Source organism: Balaenoptera ricei, chromosome 6 (assembly GCF_028023285.1).
Source record: "Balaenoptera ricei isolate mBalRic1 chromosome 6, mBalRic1.hap2, whole genome shotgun sequence".
In the NCBI taxonomy this organism is placed as follows: domain Eukaryota; kingdom Metazoa; phylum Chordata; class Mammalia; order Artiodactyla; family Balaenopteridae; genus Balaenoptera; species Balaenoptera ricei.
The window spans coordinates 99011896-99034281 of NC_082644.1; the positions used below are offsets into that span (position 1 = coordinate 99011896).

Here is a 22386-nt window from a genome sequence, read left to right on the forward strand (position 1 = left end):
AAATCAGTGCTAAATTTTGTAAACACAAGGTTAAATTAAAAAGCATTTCTATAAATCTGTGTCTCATGTCTGGAAAAGAAACGGCCTTTGCAACACAGAAACATTTAGAAGTATTACTTCACTAGTTTAACTTGCTTTTAAACGTTACATGAATATCAAGTGCTTATGGTCTTGGTAAGAACTGTCAAGAACTAACTGCTCTCATTTGCCCTGTTCTCGATGGATTTATTCCCATCACTCCGTTCGCCGCACTTTCTCGAGGAGCAAGGCTAGCAATCTCACTAAGAAATAACTTTATGCAAACTGAATTCACCAACTATGTTTCTGAAAGAGCTTCACACATAAACACCAATTAAGACTGCTCTGAAATTCAAATCATGAAAGGAACGTTTGCCTTTACAAAGCTGGCATTAAAAAAAATCTCAAGCTTAACCGTAAATGCAACAAGGCAGGTGCCAGTTTACTTAGGAAGGACTGTGGTAGGTTAGGGCAGAGGTGGGTAAACACGGCCCTCAGCCTAAATCCCACACTGTCTATTTTCATAAATAAGCTTTATGGGAACACAATCAGGCCCATTCACTTCTGTATCGTCTGTGGCTGCTTTCAAGCTACCATGGCAGAGTTGAGTAGTTGTGACAGAGACCACAAAGCTGAAAATATTGACTACCTGGCCCTTTACAGAAAAAGTTTACCGACCCCTAGGTTTAGAAAAAGATCCATCACCACAAAAAGCAACCCTCTACCCCATCCCTGGAAAAAAAAAAATCCTTTCAAAAAATCCCACAACAAAAGTCCCTGAGCTTTAGTCATATTTTTAGTAAATGAATTCTCAGGACAGGAAAACGTTACTTAGAAATTTTAAGTAATGTTTCAAACATAAAACCAAACCCAAAATATCTGAGGTTACAATGACTAAAACAAAACAAAACAAAACAAAAAACCCCACCCAGTTCATTTTTATTTCGTCAAGCATAACTTTAGTAAATCCAGACCCATCACCGGCTTATTTTGCTTTGCAAGTTATTCATCTCTTCCAGGACAAGACAACTCTTTAACAGTTGTTTCTGATGCAGAATTTCAATTCATAACTAAGTAGAAAAGGAGAGCTTGGGAAAGGACGGCTCTATGAGCTCAGGTACTTACCTGATGTTTGGAGAGTGCGGGTGCCACCGAGGCTGGCTGGGGTGGAGACTGGGGTGATACTGGGGCTAGAAATAAAACACCAAACTCGATTATTAGATGCCCTTTGCTTTCAATGGTCTTCACCGGCTGTGAATGGAGAGGCTCTTACTGAACCCTGGCTGGGGGAGCGCACGTTTCCCAGGATATCACGTTTCCCCCGTGACAAAGGCTGGGGGCTGCCCTCCAAGAAGAAAGCGGAAGGCATCTGCCTTGAAAGGGTGCCCTAGAGCGCCCAGGCAAGGCAATATTCATCTCTCCCAAGGGAACCGGATGGAAGGGGCCAGAGAGACCCGGAAAATGTGGGTAATTTATTCTTTAGAAACAATTTCTGTCGTTGCTGAAAATGACGACAACCGTGTGTAAACAGTTGCATCTGCAAACAGACAAGGACTGAACAGAGGATGCCAAGGCAGCAGGACTCTGGGCGAACTCTTTCTCTCTTGTTAAAAAAAACTTTCTAAAATGTGATCCAAAACAAACACCCCCCTGCCCCCGTCCCAGAAACAAACAAACAAAACCCCAAACCATCCAGAGCACCATTATCCTGATAAAACAGAAGGAAAGAAGTAGTTTGCCCATTTTAACATGAGAAAATGGATCCGGACTGATGACTCACAAAACGGCCCGGGGTGAAGACAAGGCTGGCCTGGGTGGGTGGCAGGCTGCCTGCCAGTCCACTTCTGGCCTGCAGAGGGCAGCGGTCCCAGACTCTGTCAGAAGCCCTGGGGCTTTTCAAGGCTAAATTTTCTATGGGGCAAATTAGGTTCTCCTGACATTTAAGTCACCACAGGCTTGCCACCATTATTCTTTTAATTATTTCTTCCCCTTCTTCTCCCTCCCTGCTGTTCTGGTTAATAAGCAGAAGTCCATTCTCTATTATGAAAAATTCTCAGCAATTCTGTTCATTCCATTTTCATGGACCTGCGATGCCCTCCTTGACTATTCTGTATTCCAGTGGCCCCTCTTCTTCAAGGATGCCTGTCAGCAAGTCCACAGCCCCCAAAGGACATCCTACTGGAAAGAGGAACCTGGAGAAAACATTTCAGTGGCAGAATCTGAAAGCTGACCAGGGCTTTAGAATCTCCTGGAAATAGTCACTTCATATTTCTCTCTCTTAGGGGATACAGAAACCCAGAGGTGATAGATGATTTGCCCAAAGCTGGACCATTTCAGGCGTTTTGGCCATACAGCCAAGGCCCCAAAAGAGGCTCCACCAACTGGGTCTTGAACAAAAGAAAGTGACCTAGAATAGAAGTGGACCTTCTAGTCTATACACCTTGTCTTCAAACACAACCAAACCAGATGCATTGGAGAGAGGTGGGCACCTTATCCATAGAGACTTGGAAGGAGGATATTCCAGAACCTTCCTTGGTCTCCTTTGGTAATTTATACACCCTCTAAAGCTGTCAAGGAGTATTTTTTCATGTTAACCCACATGGTTCTCAACCAGGACCGTTACATCTCCCTGGGGACAACTGGAAATGAGTATGTGCAGTTTTGCTAGTCACAATGACTGGAGGGTTACCTGTAACTCTTGGGCAGAGAAGAGGGAAGCTAAACCTCCTGTAACTCTAAGGATAGTCCCAAGCAATGAAGAACTGTCCCTCTCCAAATGCCAATAGTGCTCCCATCAAGGACACAGCAATCCGTCCTTTGCATTCGGCTAAGTTTGCTGGGCTCAGAGTAACACCAATGCTGCAATACCACCTTCCTGGAAATCTTTCTCAGTGCTCAGATGCTTACCGGGCCACCTCTCAGGATGTTCTCTTCCTGGTCAATTTACTCTCATCACGGCACCTCTAAAGGCTGGCAAGGAGCAGAGGGCCAGTGGTTGCCAAAGATGTTAAGAGAAGAACAACATCCAGGTAACAGTTGTCATGGATTTGATTTCAATGAACAATCGCCTTGACGTTCACTCTGAGCAGAGAATGCAGAGAAAGGGCATACCTGCGAGGCTGCTGGGGCAAGGGCAGCGCTGAGCTGGGAATGCTTTGCTTTGTTTATTTTATTTTTTTTCTCCCCTTCAAGCGCTAATCACCCATCAACAACATTCTAGCCACTCACACCTGAAAGTCCGACAAAAAAAAAAAAAAAAAAAATCTCTAAGAAGATTCAAGAACCCAAAGGCAGCAAGGAGATCAGGAAAGCTGGCCTTTCCCCTACCAGGTGCAAAGCACTTTTTACACTAATTCCCTACAACTCGGAAGTCATGTCCAGGTTCTGCACACTGGGAATAAGAATTCATGTACAGAAGGCGATATCACAAAATTCTTCAGAAACATAATTTGGAGGTCTCGTAAAGATAACGTACACTGGGATCCCTGCCCCCATCTAAGGAGTTAGTATCTACAGTAATGAGACTGATTAGATCCAGAAAGAGACTGATTAGAATAAGGCTCCAAAGTGAACTCATCATGGAGTAGTTTTATTGTGACATTCAAAACCAGACTGGTGATAGGGCAGAGGAACCCAGGAGAGGAGTGTCCCTTGGACATTCACACCCGCCCAGGACAAGAAAGCTGGCCGCCATGTTAGGGGGTCATCAAACATGGATGCTGCCTCTCAGCACGTGATAAGCTGGGAAGCCAGGGACACATCATTAGCTCAGGGACCCCACCTGGCCACTCATCAGAACCACCTTAGAGAGGCACCGCAGCTTGCCAACACCCAGATCCCACCCACCCTAGAGTTTCTGATTCAACCAGTCCAGGCTGAGGCCCAAGCACCAATTATTTTTTTAAAGCTTGCCAGATGGTTTTAACATGCAGCAGGGCTGAGAACCACTGGTGCCGGTGATTTCCAATCAAGGGGCTCAGAGAAGGCTCTGTGGAGGTGACAGCTTCCCAGCAGACAAGTGTGGGCCAAGGAACAGTGGGAAAAAATTATGGGGCAACAATGATGTGACTCTCCCTAAAGATGCTACCAGAAAACTACTAGAGCTAATCAATGAATTTGGTAAAGTAGCAGGATACAAAATTCATGCACAGAAACCTCTTGCGTTCCTATATACCTAATGATGAAAAATGTGAAAGAGAAATTAAGGAAACACTCCCATTTACCATTGCAACAAAAAGAATAAAATACCTAGGAATAAACCTACCTAAGGAGATAAAAGACCTGTATGCAGAAAACTATAAGACACTGATGAAAGAAATTAAAGATGATACAAATAGTTGGAGAGATATACTATGTTCTTGGATTGGAAGAATCAACATTGTGAAAATGACTATACTACCCAAAGCAATCTACAGATTCAGTGCAATCTCTGTCAAACTACCAATGGCATTTTTCACAGAACTAGAACAAAAATTTTCACAATGTGTATGGAAACACAAAAGACCCCGAATAGTCAAAGCAATCTTGAGAAAGAAAAACGGAGCTGGAGGAATCAGGCTCCCTGACTTCAGACTATACTACAAAGCTACAGTAACCAAGACAGTATGGTATTGGCACAAAAACAGAAATATAGATCAATGGAACAGGATAGAAAGCCCAGAGATAAACCCACGCACATATGGTCACCTTATTTTTGATAAAGGAGGCAAGAGTATACAATGGAGAAAAGACAGTCTCTACAATAAGTGGTGCTGGGAAAACTGGACAGCTACATGTAAAAGAATGAAAACTCCTTAACATCCTACACAAAAATAAACTCAAAATGGATTAAAGACCTAAATGTAAGGCCAGACACTATCAAACTCTTAGAGGAAAACATAGGCAGAACACTCTATGACATAAATCACAGCAAGATCCTTTTTGACCCACCTCCTAGAGAAATGGAAATAAAAACAAAAATAAACAAATGGGACCTAATGAAACTTAAAACCTTCTGCACAGCAAAGGAAACCATAAACAAGACCAAAAGACAACCCTCAGAAGGGGAGAAAATATTTGCAAATGAAGCAACTGACAAAGGATTAATCTCCAAAATATACAAGCAGCTCATGCAGCTCAATACCAAAAAAACCAAACAACTCAATCCAAAAATAGGCAGAAGACCTAAATAGACATTTCTCCAAAGAAGACATACAGATTGCCAACAAACACATGAAAGGATGCTCAACATCACTAATCATTAGAGAAATGCAAATCAAAACTACAATGAGGTATCACCTCACACCAGTGAGAATGGCCAGCATCAAAAAATGTACAGACAATAACTGCTGGAGAGGGTGTGGAGAAAAAGGAACCCTCCTGCACTGTTGGTGGGAATGTAAATTGATACAGCCACTATGGAGAACAGTATGGAGGTTCCTTAAAAAACTAAAAATAGAACTACCATATGACCCAGCAATCCCACTACTGGGCATATACCCTGAGAAAATCATAATTCAAAAAGAGTCATGTACCACAATGTTCATTGCAGCTCTATTTACAATAGCCAGGACATGGAAGCAACCTAAGTGTCCATTGACAGATGAATGGATAAAGGAGATGTGGCACATATATACAATGGAATATTACTCAGCCATAAAAAGAAACGAAATTGAGTTATTTGTAGTGAGGTGAACGGACCTAGAGTCTGTCATACAGAGTGAAATAAGTCAGAAAGAGAAAAACAAATACTGTATGCTAACACATATATATGGAATCTAAAAAAAAAACAAAAAAAAGGTCATGAAGAACCTAGGGGCAAGATGGGAATAAAGACGCAGACCTACTAGAGAATGGACTTGAGGATATGGGGAGTGGGAAGGGTAAGCTGGGACAAAGTGAGAGAGCGGCATGGACATATATACACTACCAAATGTAAAATAGATAGCTAGTGGGAAGCAGCCGCATAGCACAGGGAGATCAGCTCGGTGCTTTGTGACCACCTAGAGGGGTGGGATAGGGAGGGTGGGAGGGACACGCAAGAGGGAGGGGATATGGGGATATATGTATACGTATAGCTGATTCACTTTGTTATACAGCAGAAACTAACACACCATTGTAAAGCAATTATACTCCAACAAAGATGTTAAAAAAAAAATGATGTGATTCTCTAAGAACTGAACACATGATGTACGCTAAGGAGCAGGGACAATAAATGTAGAAAAGTTAAGTCGGACCCAGGTTACAGAAGGCTGCGAACAGCCAGCGAGAGCTACCCACAGCAGTGGCTGGTGGGCAGGCAGGGGGTTCGGGCCTTGATGGTCATCCTGTGGAAGAGCAGAACATCAGCCATGGAAACCCATCTCCACTCCTTCTGCAGGCAACAGGCCTAGCCCAGTGCTTTACAAAGCAGATTCTAGAAACCACTATTCCACTGATGGAAATGAACACACCACCAACAGAAAGTGGTGGGGGAAGCCAGCTTTTCTTATGGTGGGAAGGTTGTCCAACAGTCAAATGATTTGCGGAAACACTGGATTTAAAAAAATAAAACGTGTCTTCCTTGAAGGGTTTTCCGGCACTTTTGACATCCCAATGGGCACCATAAGATCCAAGAAGGGAATGAAGGACGCAGCATTTCCCAAACACGTGACCAAGACATCCTTTCCTGGGGGCACATCTCCAGGGACTCATGTTTCCTGGGCCTAGAACACACTTGGACAAAAAATGGCCTCACTTGAGTGCCCCCGAGAGGCTGTGTTTGACCACCCAGAAACTTAGAACATATATCCCTGCCGCTTGCCAGTGCACAAGGTTAAGAAAAACAGGCAGCTCAGATGACCAAGAGGAAGCAGGGGTCAGGGGAGAAGGCTCTCCTCTTACTGTTTTCTCAAAAAAACATGTACTGCTGTTATTTCTTCAAAACCTGATTATAAGTGCAATGACTGCTCAGTGTGGAAAATTTAGACACTTTAAGACGTGTGACATGAAAACCTTTAAAAGCAATAGCTCACCTGGTAATTATGGACTTCAGGATTTGTTTTAGAGCTAAAAAAAGAAAAGAAAAACTGTAATGTAACAGGTTGTAAAGCGGCATTATTACTGATTTATTTAACAGCTGTAAACTAATCCTAGGTGCTAGCTACTCTGTTAGCAACTTTCACAAATACTATTTCTTTTTGGTTACTAGCAGCTTAAATGAACATATAATTGGGGAAACCAAATAGCAGCTCTCATTCGTCACTTTAGAGCTCACAAATAGAAACATGTAGGTAATATTCCAGAACCGTGCTTGTAATGTTATATTTTGGTGGCAAAAAGGAGGTCCTTTCAGTTGGGCAAACTAAATAATTTTAGTTCCCATTCCAGGCCTGGCCTGGCATTGCCGGGTGGCCCACGGTACCAGGCAGCTCCAGTGATGCCCGGAGCTTTCTCCAGCTCGAGGGAGGGCCACCAGCTACTTCTGACCATCTACCACTGTGGGTCCCACTGCTCTCAACAATGCTGCCATGATGTGGCCACCACTCTGGAATGTTCATTCCACGTAAGGTTCTGTACTGGGAACTTCACATCTGTTATTATTTAATCCACACAACAAGGCTATGAGGTCAATAAATGTTACCACCTCATTTTATAGATAAAGGAACGGTTGCCTAACAGAGAAGTTAGGACACTTGCTAGCTAGTCCATGGCTGCGCCGAGACCGGAATTGACATTTGCAAAACCCCTAGGCCGGTATCCTTTCCGCTAAGCCACACTGGCTCTCTGAGAACCTGCAGAAAGGTTCCAGGCTCTTCATGCATGATCCTATTTTGATGGAATCTGAAGTATAACTACTCTGGTCAAAACTATGGGTGGAGACAGTTGGTGCAAAACACAATGTATTTAATATGCAAGCTCGGCATCTGCCAGAAAAACCACAGACCAACCCAGCACAATCATCAGGCTAGGTTGCTAGGGTGGTGTGTTCAAAATCAAGGTTTACTGCTCCTCCAGCAATGAGAGGAAAACATTTCATGGTTGTGAGTCTTGCTTAGGGTCTAAATAACCCTGTGTTCCAGTTTTCATAGAGGGCCAGTGCACAGCGCCAGGCTCTGGGCCAGATTCACCCCCAGCTGCATTTCACCAGGAGGGCTAAGTGCTCTGCAAGGTGCTATTTTCTTGGCATCACCTCTGCGCCCAGAGCACGGTTTCATCCCCGGCTCCCATAGAAATCTTCCCCACCCCCAGATCCCACAGGCTGTGAAGAGCAACTGAACAGCTGCAAACAGTGGTTATTAGCTCATTTGTTCCTAAAGGGTATATTTACTGGGTTTTTTTTGTGTGTGTGGTGGAGATTTGTTTTTTAATTTTATTTTGGTTCTCAATATATATAATCTCTACTAGACGCTAAGAGGAAAATGTAATTTTATTAGGGAAAAACAAACAAGCAAAACAATCACTTCCTTAGCAAAGGAAAGAAATGTAACTCACAAGCCTCTGAGAATTAAACACAAGACATGCTGACAGGCATACTTTCAGCATACTACCCGCCATAGGGATCCTGGAAACAGGGCAAGCTTGCAGGCCTAAAACTAACCCATGCAGGATCCCTGCCACCTCCTCCCATCCTCAGGGGTCCAGGCCTGATGCACAGCAGTTCAACAGGACCCTGGAGCCCTTCGTGAGATGCTGAGAACTGAACCCAGACAGAAGAGCCAGACATTTGACGCCCAGCCGAATGGCACTGCAGGCAGCGTCTGCAATCAGAGTGCCAGGCTGAGTTTCCAGCTGTGTGATACAACGGCCAGCTACGTTCTCCAGAACCCTGGGGTCCTTGGAGGTGTCTTGGGGCTGCCTGTGGGATGTGGGGGGTGGAGACGGGCAGCAGGTGCCAGCCCTGCCCTCCCCTCCCTGCTCGGTGTCATCCAGAGCAGTCCCCGCTTTGGTCTGTTCTCTGTACTGGGCTTCCATGGCAGGTTTCTCCTAGTGGGCCAAAATCAAAAGCTAAAAAATTTCGAAAAACACTTGATCTAGCCCAACCTCTTTGTTTTCAGATGAGAAAAAGGCCGCCCCAGAGCTGAGTTAGAGAAATGCCAGGGCTGGGCGGGAGGCCTCCTGGTCCCTCATCACTAACCCACGCCTCCACACGCCACACTCTACCAACCGCCCAGGGCGTATGGCGCACCAAGATATGCTGACCTCAAAGACCACCCTCCCTAGTAGCCTGAGGCCTGTGCCTGGGATGACCAGAGACTAACCAGATGGGGCTTCCAGTGGCTGGAGCTTGGACACAAGGGCCGAAACAATTATATAGTCTGTGATTCTCTAGCATGACATCTGTCCACTGAGGTCGAAACTCACGTAAGAAAACAATTGTTTCGGGGAGAGAAACAGAAGTACACACCAGGTGGGACAGTGCCCTCTTGGGCAGCACACGAGACTCACCTGGGAGCTTTAAAACCACAGATGCCCAGGTCCTCAGCCGGAGACTGATTCGATTAGCCTGGGGTGTGGCCTGGCTGAGGGTCTCAAAGCTCAGCAGGTGATTCCAATGTACAGGAAAGATCAAGGCCACCTGTGCTGGAGAAGGGGGCGGCAAACCACGCCCCATGGGCCGAACCTGGCCCACCTGCTTTTGTGAGTAAAGTTTAATCAGAACACGGCCGGAGTCGTTCATTCACATACTGTCTATGCTGCTTTCTTGCTCCGGGGGCAGAGTGGAATGGTCCTGAGAGAGACAGCAGAGCCTGCAATGTCTAAAATATTTACGAGCAGGCACTTTACAGAAAAAGTTTGTTGACACCGGTGCTAGAGTTTCAGTCTTGTGACAAGTTCTCTTCCTACAGGAATTTCACTGGGTGTTGATAAAGGTCTTCTACGTTGTATGACATGAAACCCGAACGTCACTAAGCGGATCCAGTTTTTGTTCTCGGGGAGCTTTTTCTCAAGAGCACGGCCTTTCTTTCCCATCACTGCCTGCAGTGCCCTTAGCACACTGTGCCATACACATTCCTATCACCTTTATCACCCACTGTTACAGTACACAAAGCACAAAGCCACTCAAACAAAGCATCTGTGTTTTCCAAAAAAACAAACTGTCTTGGAACATTCTGCTGTGTACTTATTGAAAGCCAGGTGGACGGTATAGCCAAGCAGCAGAAAAAGGGGGTGGAGAGGAAACCATCAGGTGCTTCACTCTGTGATTTAACTGTATTAAGGAAAAAGTCAACATTGCAAACAAATACAGTAATTTGAGAGCAGAGCCATACCCGGACTCTGGGGGCACTTACCAGAACTGAGCTGCTATCATCGGGTTGCTTGCTTTAAAGGAAAAACAGAAAAGTATGACATCTTAGAGAGCTTCACCACTTTTTACCATTTTTACCACTTGTTACCAATGATCAGGGAAGAGATTCCTGTGATCTCAGTCCCAACCCCAGGAGGCAGAATCTTCATCTTGACTACCTCTCCTTTCTGGAGGAAAAGTAAATCACCTCCCGCTGTGCCCCACCCTCCAATTCACTCAGAACCTGCTCACTGAGCTCGTTCCCAGGGCCAGGAGTCCTAGGAGGCAGAGACAGACAGTCCCTGCTCTCAAGGAGCTCACAGTCTTGACACAGAGACAGAGGCGTGAAAGATCGAAGACAGGCTGAAATACAAGCAGTAACCTGTGCAGGGGAGCTCGGGGCAGACACCTCCGACTGGGTTCGGGATGTGAAGTCTGCGGAAGGGGCCATGGACAGAGGCAGAGCTTGTGTACCTAGACACCATTTCGTTTTTTGAAAAATGGAGCACGGAAAATCGTTAAAAGTTTCACAAAGATGCCGGAACTCTGGCTGGAGAAAATGTCAGTAAAATAAAGGAGGGAAAGAGGATGAAGACCAGGAAGGGAAGTGGAGGAGAAGCACGGAACCTGGAGTCTGGAAGGGCTCAAGGCCACCTCGTGGCATCAAGCACCCTCCCCTCTGCAGCAGCCACACCGCGGGGCCTTTCCCTTTGTGCCTGTACACCTCCAAGGACCGGGCGCTCACTCTGTAAAGACGGAGCACTATGTTTGGACGGCCCCACCAGAAAGTTCTTCCTTCGACTGGGGTGTTTCTGGGCAACTTTGACCCAACTGGCTGCGTGCACAAGCATAATAATGCTCCCCAGGGAGGTGAACACAGCCCTTGGGACAGAGAGCTTTCTCATCCCCCCACCCCCCGGTCCCACCCCGTCACTCATCACTCCCAGTTCCTGCAATCAATCACCCTTCAGGGACCTGTCACCCTCCCTGGACACAGCCCCACCCTCTCAACCTCTGGTCTTTCTTGAAAGTGAGGCCACATTCCTTGGGCTCTGGGCAATTTTTTCCCCACGAAAGCAGCCAAGAATGGCTTTGGAGAGTTTCTGGCTGCCACGCTATTGCACCGTTGGTTCAAAAAGGAAGGAAACAGTGGGGAACACAAGGTTAAAGATTCTAGATGGGAAAGCACAGGTGCCAGGTCCCACAAAGGCCCACTAAGTCCTGAGTTATACAAGAAAAACATATGAAATGGCCAGTACAATGATATGTGGGAGGGAACGAGAGTGGGGTGGGGAGATGCAGAGGTCCTGCTGTAAAAGAACAAGATAGTCCTGAATGGAGCAGCAGTCAAGTGTGGACAAAGGAGAGCCAGGAAATGGGATCTGGAAGCCAAGTCTAAACAGAAATGAGCCCGGCTTGCTCATCTGCTGACTGAACCTGTAACTGGGTACCAGGCCTCATGCAGGTGTGAGGCCACAGTAGTAAATGACAGACAAAGCTCAGGGAGTTCGGGAAAGGGGGGGTGGGGAGGGACAAGCATCCTGGAGTCTGGCTAAACTCAAGGGCACGGTGTGCTTGGATTGACTGTGGGCCCCGAGTCCAGTATTTAATTAGTTCTGGCTCTGCTCTGAAGTGGTCAGAATTCTGGTTAGCGCGAGACTGATGTCCCCAATTGAAACTGGAAGATGAAGGAGAGAACGGACTCTGCTTCCCTCCAAGACATGTCATCATCTTCCACGGGCAAGAAACATGTTTACCTATGATATCCCTAAGGTCCCAGGTCCAACAGAAGCAAAGAGGTACAAGAAAAGAAATATGGAAAAGGGGGAGAAGGAAATGAACACATCCAATGGGAAAGACTAAAGACAGCTGGATGGTGAGAGTAGCCTGATTCCCTCCAAGAGAATCCCACTGGGGTTTTATCAAAAGCTTCAGAACGACAGAGAACAGCAGACAGTTCCTTCACAAACTGCTTCGCCAAACTCCTTGGGGCTTATTAACCAACTTAACCATGATGTAAAATTCCAAGACAGAATGAAAAGCACACCACCTTTGAATGTCGAATGTCTCCGGGATGGATAGCGTTTACTAGGCTTCCTCTCGAAGGTGCTGGTTCTTCGTAACCTGGCGCCATGTGTAGCCTGGTATTCCGTCCGGCCACTGGAAAGCAAACATTTCACTGCATGCTACCAATATCAGAATGTCAGTACATTATACGTATTTGGAAGTGAACTTTTATTTCCAAGAGCTCCAATGTAAATTTCAACTTATCTCAAACTCGTTTGGTAAAGACACACACTAAATTTAGCCTTCCGTTTGAAAATAAAATCACTGTTGCCAAATCCAGGCTGTATTACATTTCCGCCAAAGGACAAAACCTGCAATTTAGGTACCAGCCACTTGACTGCACAAACCAAGCAGGTCTGAGTACTTGGAATATTTGACTAAGAGAACACTGACTCACACATAAAATACCTTTCATAAAACATATTAGGTAGACATTTAACTCTTTTAAAAGGCTGTTATCAATGACCACTTAACCAAACCTTGGCTTTCCTTGCTATGCCCAGAAAAACACTGCTGCTTTCACCAAGGCTCTCCATCAACCCAACGTCCAGCTACAGCTTCCAGGAGGCAATGCTGTCTTTGTCTGATCTATCACTGCCTCGTCCAGCCACCCTCGGCTTATGATTTATCACATGGAAGGAGCCACTTGCCACCTGCTTTAACTGCCTCCAAGGGGCAAACTCATCTCCAAACTCCCTTCCTTCTCACGCTGGGCTGGACCAAGTCCTACGGGAGTGTCCTGCCAGGATGGAAACCCCGCCTGGGCAACCTCAACAGTCCGGCCCTGCTCACTTGGAGCACAGCAGACTTCAGCATACCGTGCAACGTCTCTGCCAGGCTTCGCAGTTATGACATCTTCCTTCCATCCTTCCTTCGCAGGACCCATGAGTCGATTCTTTCTCAGAAAGGACTTGGTCCCCCCCACTCCCCTCTGCAGCATTTAAAAATACATTCAAACCAAGCAATTCTTTAAACACAAGTGCACAGACATTTCCGTGCACAGCAGAAAAATCTGAAATGAACAAATCGTTTGGCATCTTAAATAGAGTTCAAGGACATGCCATGTGTGGGAAGAGGTTATGAAACCATGTGAAATTTTAGATCTTGTAACAGCAATTCTCAGATCTGTAAACATGCCTCAGGAATCGACCCTGGGAGTGCATTTAAAATGCACATTCCCAGGCCTTATTCATACAGCCACACGTGAGCCCCCCATAGATTCTGATTACAAAGGCCTTAGATGAGGTCCTAAATCCTCATTTTAAAAAAACACCCAGGGAATTCTCCTGCACTTTGAGAGACATGGTCTTAGAAACGTAAGTAGAAATATATCGGAATAAACCTCTCTTTCTTCAGGGTCTTTTCAGATTCAAATATTCCTGAGCCCAGCCCTGGGTCACTCACACACACGGTGACATCTGCTCTCATTCTTAATTGTCACCAAATTTCTTGATGTTGGCATGTGACGGGCGATAGAGTAGTGGTTAAAATATAAGACATAAGACCCAGACTGCCTGGGGTTGAATCTCAGCTCTACCACCGACTGGCTGTGACTTTGGGCAGATTATATACCCCCCCGGACCTAGTTCCCTTATTTGTACAATGGGTATAATCTGAGGACCCATCTCATTAAGGCCATGGGGAGGGTTACGAGTTGGTACATGAAAAGCTCTAGGGCAGCAGTGTGGTCGATAGAGCTTTCCAAAACGATGCTCGTGTTCTACATCAGCACCGCCCCATGTGGCAGCCACCGATCTCACTCGTACCGAGCACCTGAAGCGTGGTGAGTGAGACCAAGGAACCACATTTTGAAATGTATCGAACATGAATTAATTTAGATAGCCACATGCAGCTCGCATCGACTGTATCAGACAGCACAGTTCCAGCTAAATGTCAGCTGTTAATAATTTTGTGATTATTAGCTTCATCTTAGCGATGAGGATGCGGAGAGGCTAGAAGAGCTTTGGTGACTCCATGAAAGGTCAGATGCTAAGAAAGAAGCAGGGGCAGGACGTCCAACCCAAGCCTCCAGATGCAGCAGGTCCACTGCTCCTTTCACCAAAACCTCACTGCTGCCCTCCTTCAAGACACGTGACCGTGCTGTAAAAATGGTGCCTACCTGAACCTGAAGCGAGAGCCCAGTCGGATAAAGTCCGATCTGTTGGACTTGCCGTTTCCCGGCGTCCGCAGCCGGAAGAAGGCGTGGTGCTCCACGGCGCACTTCCACAGGTGCTTGCAGGTCCGGGCGCTGTCCAGGCGGAACACGAACGTGTGCTCCTGCTCCCGGCCCTCGGAGGTGAAGCACGGGGGGCCCGGTGAGTGGGGACTTGGAGCACTGACTCAGGGTTACTCACGGCAAGGAGGAGGAACGGAGGCAAGGCTTACCTGGTCATCGTCCTCCACCACCACCAGCGTCAACTTGCTCTTTTTAAAATCCATTTTGGTAATTTTCGGCCTGGCCAGAGAGAAAGCATTTTCAAAGCACAGTCTGCGGCAGCAACGCCTACCCATCACACCGCCGTTTCCTTTCTACCGTTTCAGCTCAGATTTGCTCAAGGCATCACTCATTCACGTTAAGTGTGATTATCCAGAAGCGCCACTGCCATTGTCAGACACCCACAAATGCCAGAGTACGTGTGTTTTAAAAATGAATCTGGGTGTTGCAAATATCCCTCGATAATCACCCATCACATATAATTCCACCACAAAATAGGAAAAGACATTTTTAATATAGGACAAAACTAAATTACCAAAAGAATAAGCCTATTTTGTTAGCTCCTTCAAAGATTAAAATGCCTGTCGGGGTCAGTCCAAGAGAATATTCACAGCCATCTCTTCCCTACAAATAAACGAAGGCACAGTCGGTAGAGGGTTCTAACAGGTCGTCACAGAGCAGAATGCAAAACAGTTTCCTCACCGCATTACTTTGTTTGCACATTGTTTACACGTTTTTCAGTCACCGGGAAACCCAATTACTTAAACGCACACGGTTCTTACCCTGACAACGTGCATGTCTACCCCATACATTTCCAGCCACTTCGCTTTATTCAGATAGGAGAGTTCCGCCTGGGCAGGGCTCTTTCCCCTTAGAAAAACCAACGAGACACATGTGAACTGCAACGCGTACACCCACACAAGCCTGAAGGGCACGGCCACATGAAGGGGTGCTTGGGGCAATGAAAGGGATGAGGGCTACCGATTTACATCAACGTGACACGACCTCCAAGAACAGACTGTTAACTGAGCGGAAAGAGGACAGAGCAGGGCTTATAATAGGAACGCTTAGGGAAACGACTCCGTGTGTGTAGATTCGTGCATGCGTGTGCGAAGGAGAAAGGCTGGAAGGATACACAGCTGGCTGCTCACAGCGGCTTCGTGCAGGGAGGAGCGTGGGTAGATTTGTGCACGTGTGTGCGAAGGAGAAAGGCTGGAAGGATACACGGCTGCTCACAGTGGCTTCGTGCAGGGAGGATCGTGGGTGGGGTGTGGCAGGGACTGGGGCAAGACTCTACACCCGCCCGCCGGCCCGCTTCTACGTTGTTGTTTCAATGGGATACGAGAATGTGCTACTGTCACCTTCCATCTGCAAAGGGGCCAGAATGGCTGCGGGACAACGGGAAACCACGCTCGGTTTCTGAATCCAAGAGTGACTGGGCACAGGCAGCGTTTGGGGAAGATGGGCCGGGCGGGAGGAGAGGCGGTGACCCTGTTATCCAGGCATAAAACCGCTAGACTAGGGTGACTAAGGGAGGAAAGAGGACAAAGCAGGAGAGGAGTGGCAGGGCTGGATTTAGCTGTCGTGACCATGTGTCCTGAAATACAACTCTGTACAACACATGGTCTCAAACATGAGTGTCCCTGTAAGGAACCCCAGGACACATTTCTAAAGGGTTTGCCCTAGCAGTCCAGGCCATGGACAGAGCCCCAGGTGTGCGGGACCGGATGGATCAAGGCAGCACCCCTTTGCCTTGGTTAGGAGGCCGGGATGGCCATGGCGTCCCTGGCTATGCAACGAGCAAATCAGGACCAGGCCCTGTACTTCAGAGGAAGAAATAGGAGTATGGCTTGGTTTTTACTGTACATCTCTGGAAAGAGAGATGTCCTGTGGGCCTTTGAAAAACAGGACTGAAGCACAGGAGGGAAAGAAGTGAAGAGCTGGAGCTGCGATTTTACAGTCATCCACAGAGCCACTCTACCATCGGATAAAAGAGTCTGACAAATGCTTATAAATGACCAAATGCATATATCGGAATGTTAGATGGTAGCATCAAGGTACCTGCACTCTTTCCATCTCTGGAAGATATCAAATTCCATCGCTTCTGTCTGATTTGGAATGAACCGAAACTCAGACACAAGCTCTGGTGTGTGTTCTGGAAGCTCGCACTCCCCAAGCTCGGCTGCAGGTTTCATAAAAGGGAGAAAACAGGAGACAGTGAATGCTTTTGGTTATTGCAGCACCAGGTCCAAAGGCACTTTGCCTGACTGTAAACAGCACAGGTACCCCCTCGTGTATAACCAACTCCCCGCTTTCAGGAGGATTTAACTCCCAATCGGTCCCCACATGTACGTTCAGAATCCCCATGAATGACTCCAATGCGCTCCCCACTGGGCCATATGACTGTCCCTCTCCCGACTATTTCTCCAGCCCAGGGAGGCCCTGATTACATTTCCCCCACAAAACTGTAGTGCCTGAATTTGCAATAAAAGGCAACTGCAGGGAATGGGGACCCACCCAGAAACATCCATGTAACAAGGCTCTCGTTAAGGGTGGGTCTCAGCAGCACTCCAGAGCCTGCAATGCTGGAGAGGACCAACCAAGAATTCGGTACAGGCAGAACCAGGGAGAAAAAATCTGGCAGGAGGGAGAAGGAAGGAGTGAGGAGTGAGGGAGGAGGGGGTGAGAGGGCCACGGGAGCAACTGCGGCAACTCAGGCAGAAGCTGGGAGGGAGCCGGCTGTGCAGAAAGGAGCAGCGGCCACGCGGGCGACCCCAGCAAAAAGCCCGAAGCCGCAGCTTGGTCCTGGCTCTTCCCCAGTGCCCCAGGGAACGCAGGGCCCGAGGACACAGGGGGCCCATTCCTCCAGGACATGAATGAGAAAGTCCACTCTTTCCACTCCCCCCACCCTTGCCGTGCGGGAGGCAGACCCCAGAAGGAAAAGGAATCCTCCAGGGGTTCCTCTATACCTTGTTGGCTATGAACTCTAATTACCTCTGATACCTTGCTGCACAAAGTGTGGTCCGCAGACCAGCAGCGTGGGCATCGCCTGGGAGCCTGCTCTCCGTGCACAACCTCAGGCCCCACCCTGGACCTGCTGGAGCAAACCCACCACGTGCCCAGGAGGGTGGTGCACACATTACTTTGAAAAGCACTGATCTACGACAGCGGGTTTTCGAATGCGCCAGAATTGCCTGGAGGGCTCGTTAGAACACACATTGCTGGCCCCCATCCCCGGAGGTTCTAAATCCATAGGTCTGGAATAAGGCCTGAAAACTTGCATCTCTAACAAGTTCCCAGGGGATGCTGACGCAGCTGATGCAGTATGTCCCCAGGGAACATACGCTGAGAATCACTGCTTAACACGACATCCCACCGACCAGCCAGCAAATGACCAAACACCCCCAGTGACAGCAACTCACTATGGACCCAGCAGCCCTTTCCAGTGGCTTCTGAGCCCCAATCCCAGAGCCCACCTTTCAGGAAAGGGACTCCAGTTGGCTCGCAGGAGAAGAGGTTAAAACGTTCCCGTCCACAAAAGAGGAAGCGGCAATACCATACTCGGAGGGGTGGTGGGAGGACTGCAGGAGACGGTGTCTGACACAGGGCGGGGACCTAGTGACTGTCCCCTCACCTGACTGCAGCCCCTCATCTGCAGCTCTCAACTGGATGGCACCCCTAATACCACCAGGTGGTCTGGGTCAGGATGTGCAGCTGCTTGGTGCCTTGGGCAAAGTCACAAAAGAAGATCGTGACATATTTGCCCAGAAAAGGTGAGGGCTGGGCTCCCAAGGCTGGGGGCCACGACTGACCTCTGACCAAGATGTCACCCTGAAGCTAGGGACCTGCCAAGGCTAGAAGGGCAGTCTGGGAAGAGATCTCCTTGATATGAACCACCCTGCACCCATGGGCCAAAGTGAGCCCTGTGTTTACTGGCGTGCCTGCGCAAGACTGGATTAACTGTGCATCTGACATCATCAAGCACAGGAGGGAGAAGCCAATGATGAGGTTCCCCCGAGACCAGGCAAGGGGGACACTTTGCTGCCTGCCTTCCAAGAACCTGCCGGCAAGAGGACACTTTGCTCAGTCTTTGAACTCTGCAGCCAGGGTCCCAGCTGTGAAGGGTGTGGGGCATGGTGGAAACGGCTCAGAGGCAGGAGGGCTTGACTCCCAACTTGACCATATACTACCTGTGTGACCTGGGCAAGTCACTTAACTGTCCTGGGTCTCTGATGCCTTATCCACAAAAGGGAAACTGACAAAGATGAAACAAGATCATGGACACACAACAAATGACTATCCCATTCTCCTCCTCCCTTCTTCTTTGTGCCTGAAATAATTTCCAAATCAACCATAAAATTAGTTCTCAAAGAGCAGAGCCTCCAAGCAGGGCCACTGCATCACAACTCATGAGGCATCAATTCAAGGAAAACTGCAGCAAGACACGTATTCAAGGCTCAAGCATGGGAAGAAGTACACAACCTTTCACTGTGCAAACCCACAGAGGCTCTCTAGCGATCTTCATAGTCCAAGGCAAACCGGCTTCTTTGTGGCTGAACTAGAAGCATTTACTGATGGGCTGGGGGGAGGAGGGGACATGGAGAGACAATGTGACAAAAACTTCCCCATTTCTGTGTCTACATCTTCAGTTTTTCTTTGTACCTGACATAATGACTGCATCTTAAGTTACACTAATGTTGTGGTCCCAACTCAGATAGGTAATTTCTCCAAGAAGGGCTCAAATGACAGCTGGTATTCTTGTCTGCCTCGGCTGCAGGGCAAGGCAAATGGTTCTCCTAGAGCTGGGTGATGCCTTCATCACTTGGGGGCAGGCAGGGAGGTGATATGTGTGCCTCGCCGTCCTCTAATCATTTAGGACGTTGTGCCAATGGCCTTAGGAAGAAACCTCTCAGGTGGACTGACGGCCCCAGGTCTGACATGGATGCTTTCATCCCATTAACTACACCCTGCCATCTACTGCTGGGCCACCAAGCCTGACAGTATGACCTCCTGGCAGCTCAGAAACTCTAGGGTGGATGCAACTTGGCAAGCTGGTGAAATACAGATTGGTCAAAGTGGACAGTCCATTTCCAAGTTCCCCAAGCCACTGCACATCGTTATGGCACTTACCGTAAGGACCACTGTGTCAGGAAAATATGGATGTGAAGCACTTAGCATTGTATTTAGCACAGACGGTTACCTCCAACACAAGTGCCTTCAGACCACATGGGCAGACTGCCCTTCAGCCAAAGTCCATGGGCGGGGTGGGGCTCTTCAATTTCATTCTGCACTTACTGAGCACCTATTATATGCCAAGTCCCCACTAGATAATAAGCACTAAAGTGGAGATGGACCTAGAGTCTGTCACACACAGTGAAGTAAGTCAGAAAGAGAAAAACAAATACAGCATGCTAACGCATATATATGGAATCTAAAAACAAAAATGGTTCTGATGAACCTAGAGGCAGGACAGGAATAAAGATGCAGACGTAGAGAATGGACTTGAGGACACGGGGCGGGGTTGGGAGTGGAAGGGTAAGCTGGGACGAAGTGAAAGGATAGCATTGACATATATACACTACCAAATGTAAAATAGATAGCTAGTGGGAAGCAGCCGCATAGCACAGGGAGATCAGCTCGGTGCTCTGTGACCACCTAGAGGGGTGGGATAGGGAGGGTGGGAGGGAGGGAGACGCGAGAGGGAGGGGATACGGGGATATACGTATACATATAGCTGATTCACTTTGTTATACAGCAGCAACTAACAAAACAATGTAAAGCAATTATACTCCAATAAAGATGTAAAAAAAAAAAAATATATATATATATATATATAAATGAAAAAAAATAAGCAGTAAAGGTGACTAAGGAATGGAAGTATCAGGGAATGGGAGTAACCTGGTCATTAAAAACCTTCTTTATAAGTACAAACATGACAGAATATATGTACTAAAATTACCAAGTAGAAAATCATACAAAAAAATTTGTGTATGAGTCTGATCAGAACTACATTTTTAAAACTCAAACTCATAGATAGAAACTCTGCTTGTCTGTGGGTAGGTCGGTGGGTTACCTTCTTCCTTCTACTCGTCTGATTGTTGTCCTGATATTCTGTAATAAGCCTGTACTGATTTTATAATTTGAAAAGACTTAGATCAACTTTTAAAACTTGGTAAATACAAAAGTCAGAAGCCAAATCTTACTATGGCACTCAAAAATAATTGGTAGTTATAAATGAATACATCATAATTCATTATCCCATAGAAGCCCTGATAAACGAGTCCACAATATATGTCTATCCGATGTGCTGATGAAATTCCTTATATGCAGTTACACATTAGTATCCTTTTAATTAGTGCTGGCAACTTTAACAAGTGTTTCTTGTGCATGTTAAACTAAAAATCCACCAGTGCATCAGACAGATGGAACAGTCAACGTTGAGAGACAGGCAACCCTCTTACCGTCCAATTCCCACCCACATGCTGATGACTCTCCCCTGTCAGTGCTTCCAGCCTGACCTGTCTGGTGGAGCCAGATCTCTACAGACTCAAGAAGCTCCCAGAGGCTCCAATGGCCCCTCTCAGCCAAGAGACCCTACACAGATGTCCCCCCACTGGAGCCCAACTCTTCTTCTAACCATTCACTGTCACCATCTCCCATCCTTGGTAGCAGCCTATGAGTCATCTCTGTCTCCTCTCTCAACACTGAGCCTAATGACCAGGTCCTTCTCCTTGTACCGCTGATGCTGTTTTGGGGTGTGTGTTTAACCCCCAGCCTTAGTTTCGTTTTGTTACAGCTATACCTCCTCACTTCACCCCCAGCCCCAGTCTTGGTCTTGCCCCCATCCCTTCTCCCCATCACAGCCACTGTGGCCTTTCTAAAATGCACGTCTGACCAGGCCTGCCTCCCGCTCGAGAGCCTTCAAAGACGCCATGTTGACAGTGCGAAGTTCATGCGCTTTAAATGGGGTCAAGGTCACCCGCCGCTCCAGGTTTTTGAACTTGGCCCTCTGACACCACTCAACTGCTAGTGCCTCTCTGCACTTTTCTACTTTGTGCCTTGGTTCCTCTGTTCATCTCCATCTACCCTTCCCCCGACAAGCCTCCACTTCCAAGCCTCCTGCAGGTCTCTCTTCCTGAAGGAACCACACTGTACTCTGTACGTACACACGGAGTATGTGATCCGGCCACGAGGTCCTCATGGGACTGAAAGCTACTTGGGGACGGAGACCAAAGCAGAGCACTGTGCCTGGTACATAGGAGACTCTCATTTGTTGAAATGAAAAGCAACAACTTTAAAATGCTAATTACCACTAAGGAATAATGTACCTTGTAGGCAGAGAGCAGCTAACTCCACAGCTGTTTCATATGGGCATTTCAATCTTAGAAGGAAAAAAAAAAAAGAAATTAACTGTAAATATGAACTTTAATATTCAAAACTATACAAAATGTCACTAACATCATTTCTCAGAAGGTAGTGATATTTAGATAATGATTTTTGTTCTCGGTGGTTTCTATTTTTGCTGTCTACATTAAAAAATGCAAATAAGCTGACTTACACTCCCTGTTTCCCAAAGTCAGTTCTCATCATATGGTAAAATAACCCCATCTAGGTATAGTTCCTCTCAACTCTAAGTAGAGTGGGCAATTTTACTGAATCTGGCAAGAACTGGGAAGTTTGGGAAACAGAATGAAAAGCCTTCCCTTTGCCTTATTATTTTTAAACTTATTTTATCTTGGTCTAGTACATGCATCTTTTGAAGCTGCCTTCAATCTTTCTTGAAACGAGGTCATAGTATTAGAAATAAACAGACACCCTATCTAAGATTGCCAGGACAGCT

The 22386-nt window shown here is 47.0% G+C and overlaps 1 protein-coding gene across 3 annotated transcripts in view; it reads right to left on the reverse strand.

Annotated features, from left to right (window-relative positions):
• The window catches only part of EPB41L4B (erythrocyte membrane protein band 4.1 like 4B), a 143243-nt gene that overhangs the window by 64624 nt on the left and 56233 nt on the right, over positions 1-22386 (reverse strand). For all 3 annotated transcript variants that reach the window (XM_059925260.1, XM_059925258.1, XM_059925259.1), the window contains exons 6-15: positions 21875-21927; positions 16608-16728; positions 15329-15416; positions 15082-15170; positions 14717-14786; positions 14451-14620; positions 12315-12424; positions 10269-10299; positions 7011-7044; positions 1144-1208 (exon numbers count right to left, since the gene is read on the reverse strand). In XM_059925260.1, the coding sequence (XP_059781243.1) occupies positions 1144-1208; positions 7011-7044; positions 10269-10299; positions 12315-12424; positions 14451-14620; positions 14717-14786; positions 15082-15170; positions 15329-15416; positions 16608-16728; positions 21875-21927 (831 nt within the window). The remainder of the gene's footprint in view (positions 1-1143; positions 1209-7010; positions 7045-10268; positions 10300-12314; positions 12425-14450; positions 14621-14716; positions 14787-15081; positions 15171-15328; positions 15417-16607; positions 16729-21874; positions 21928-22386) is intronic.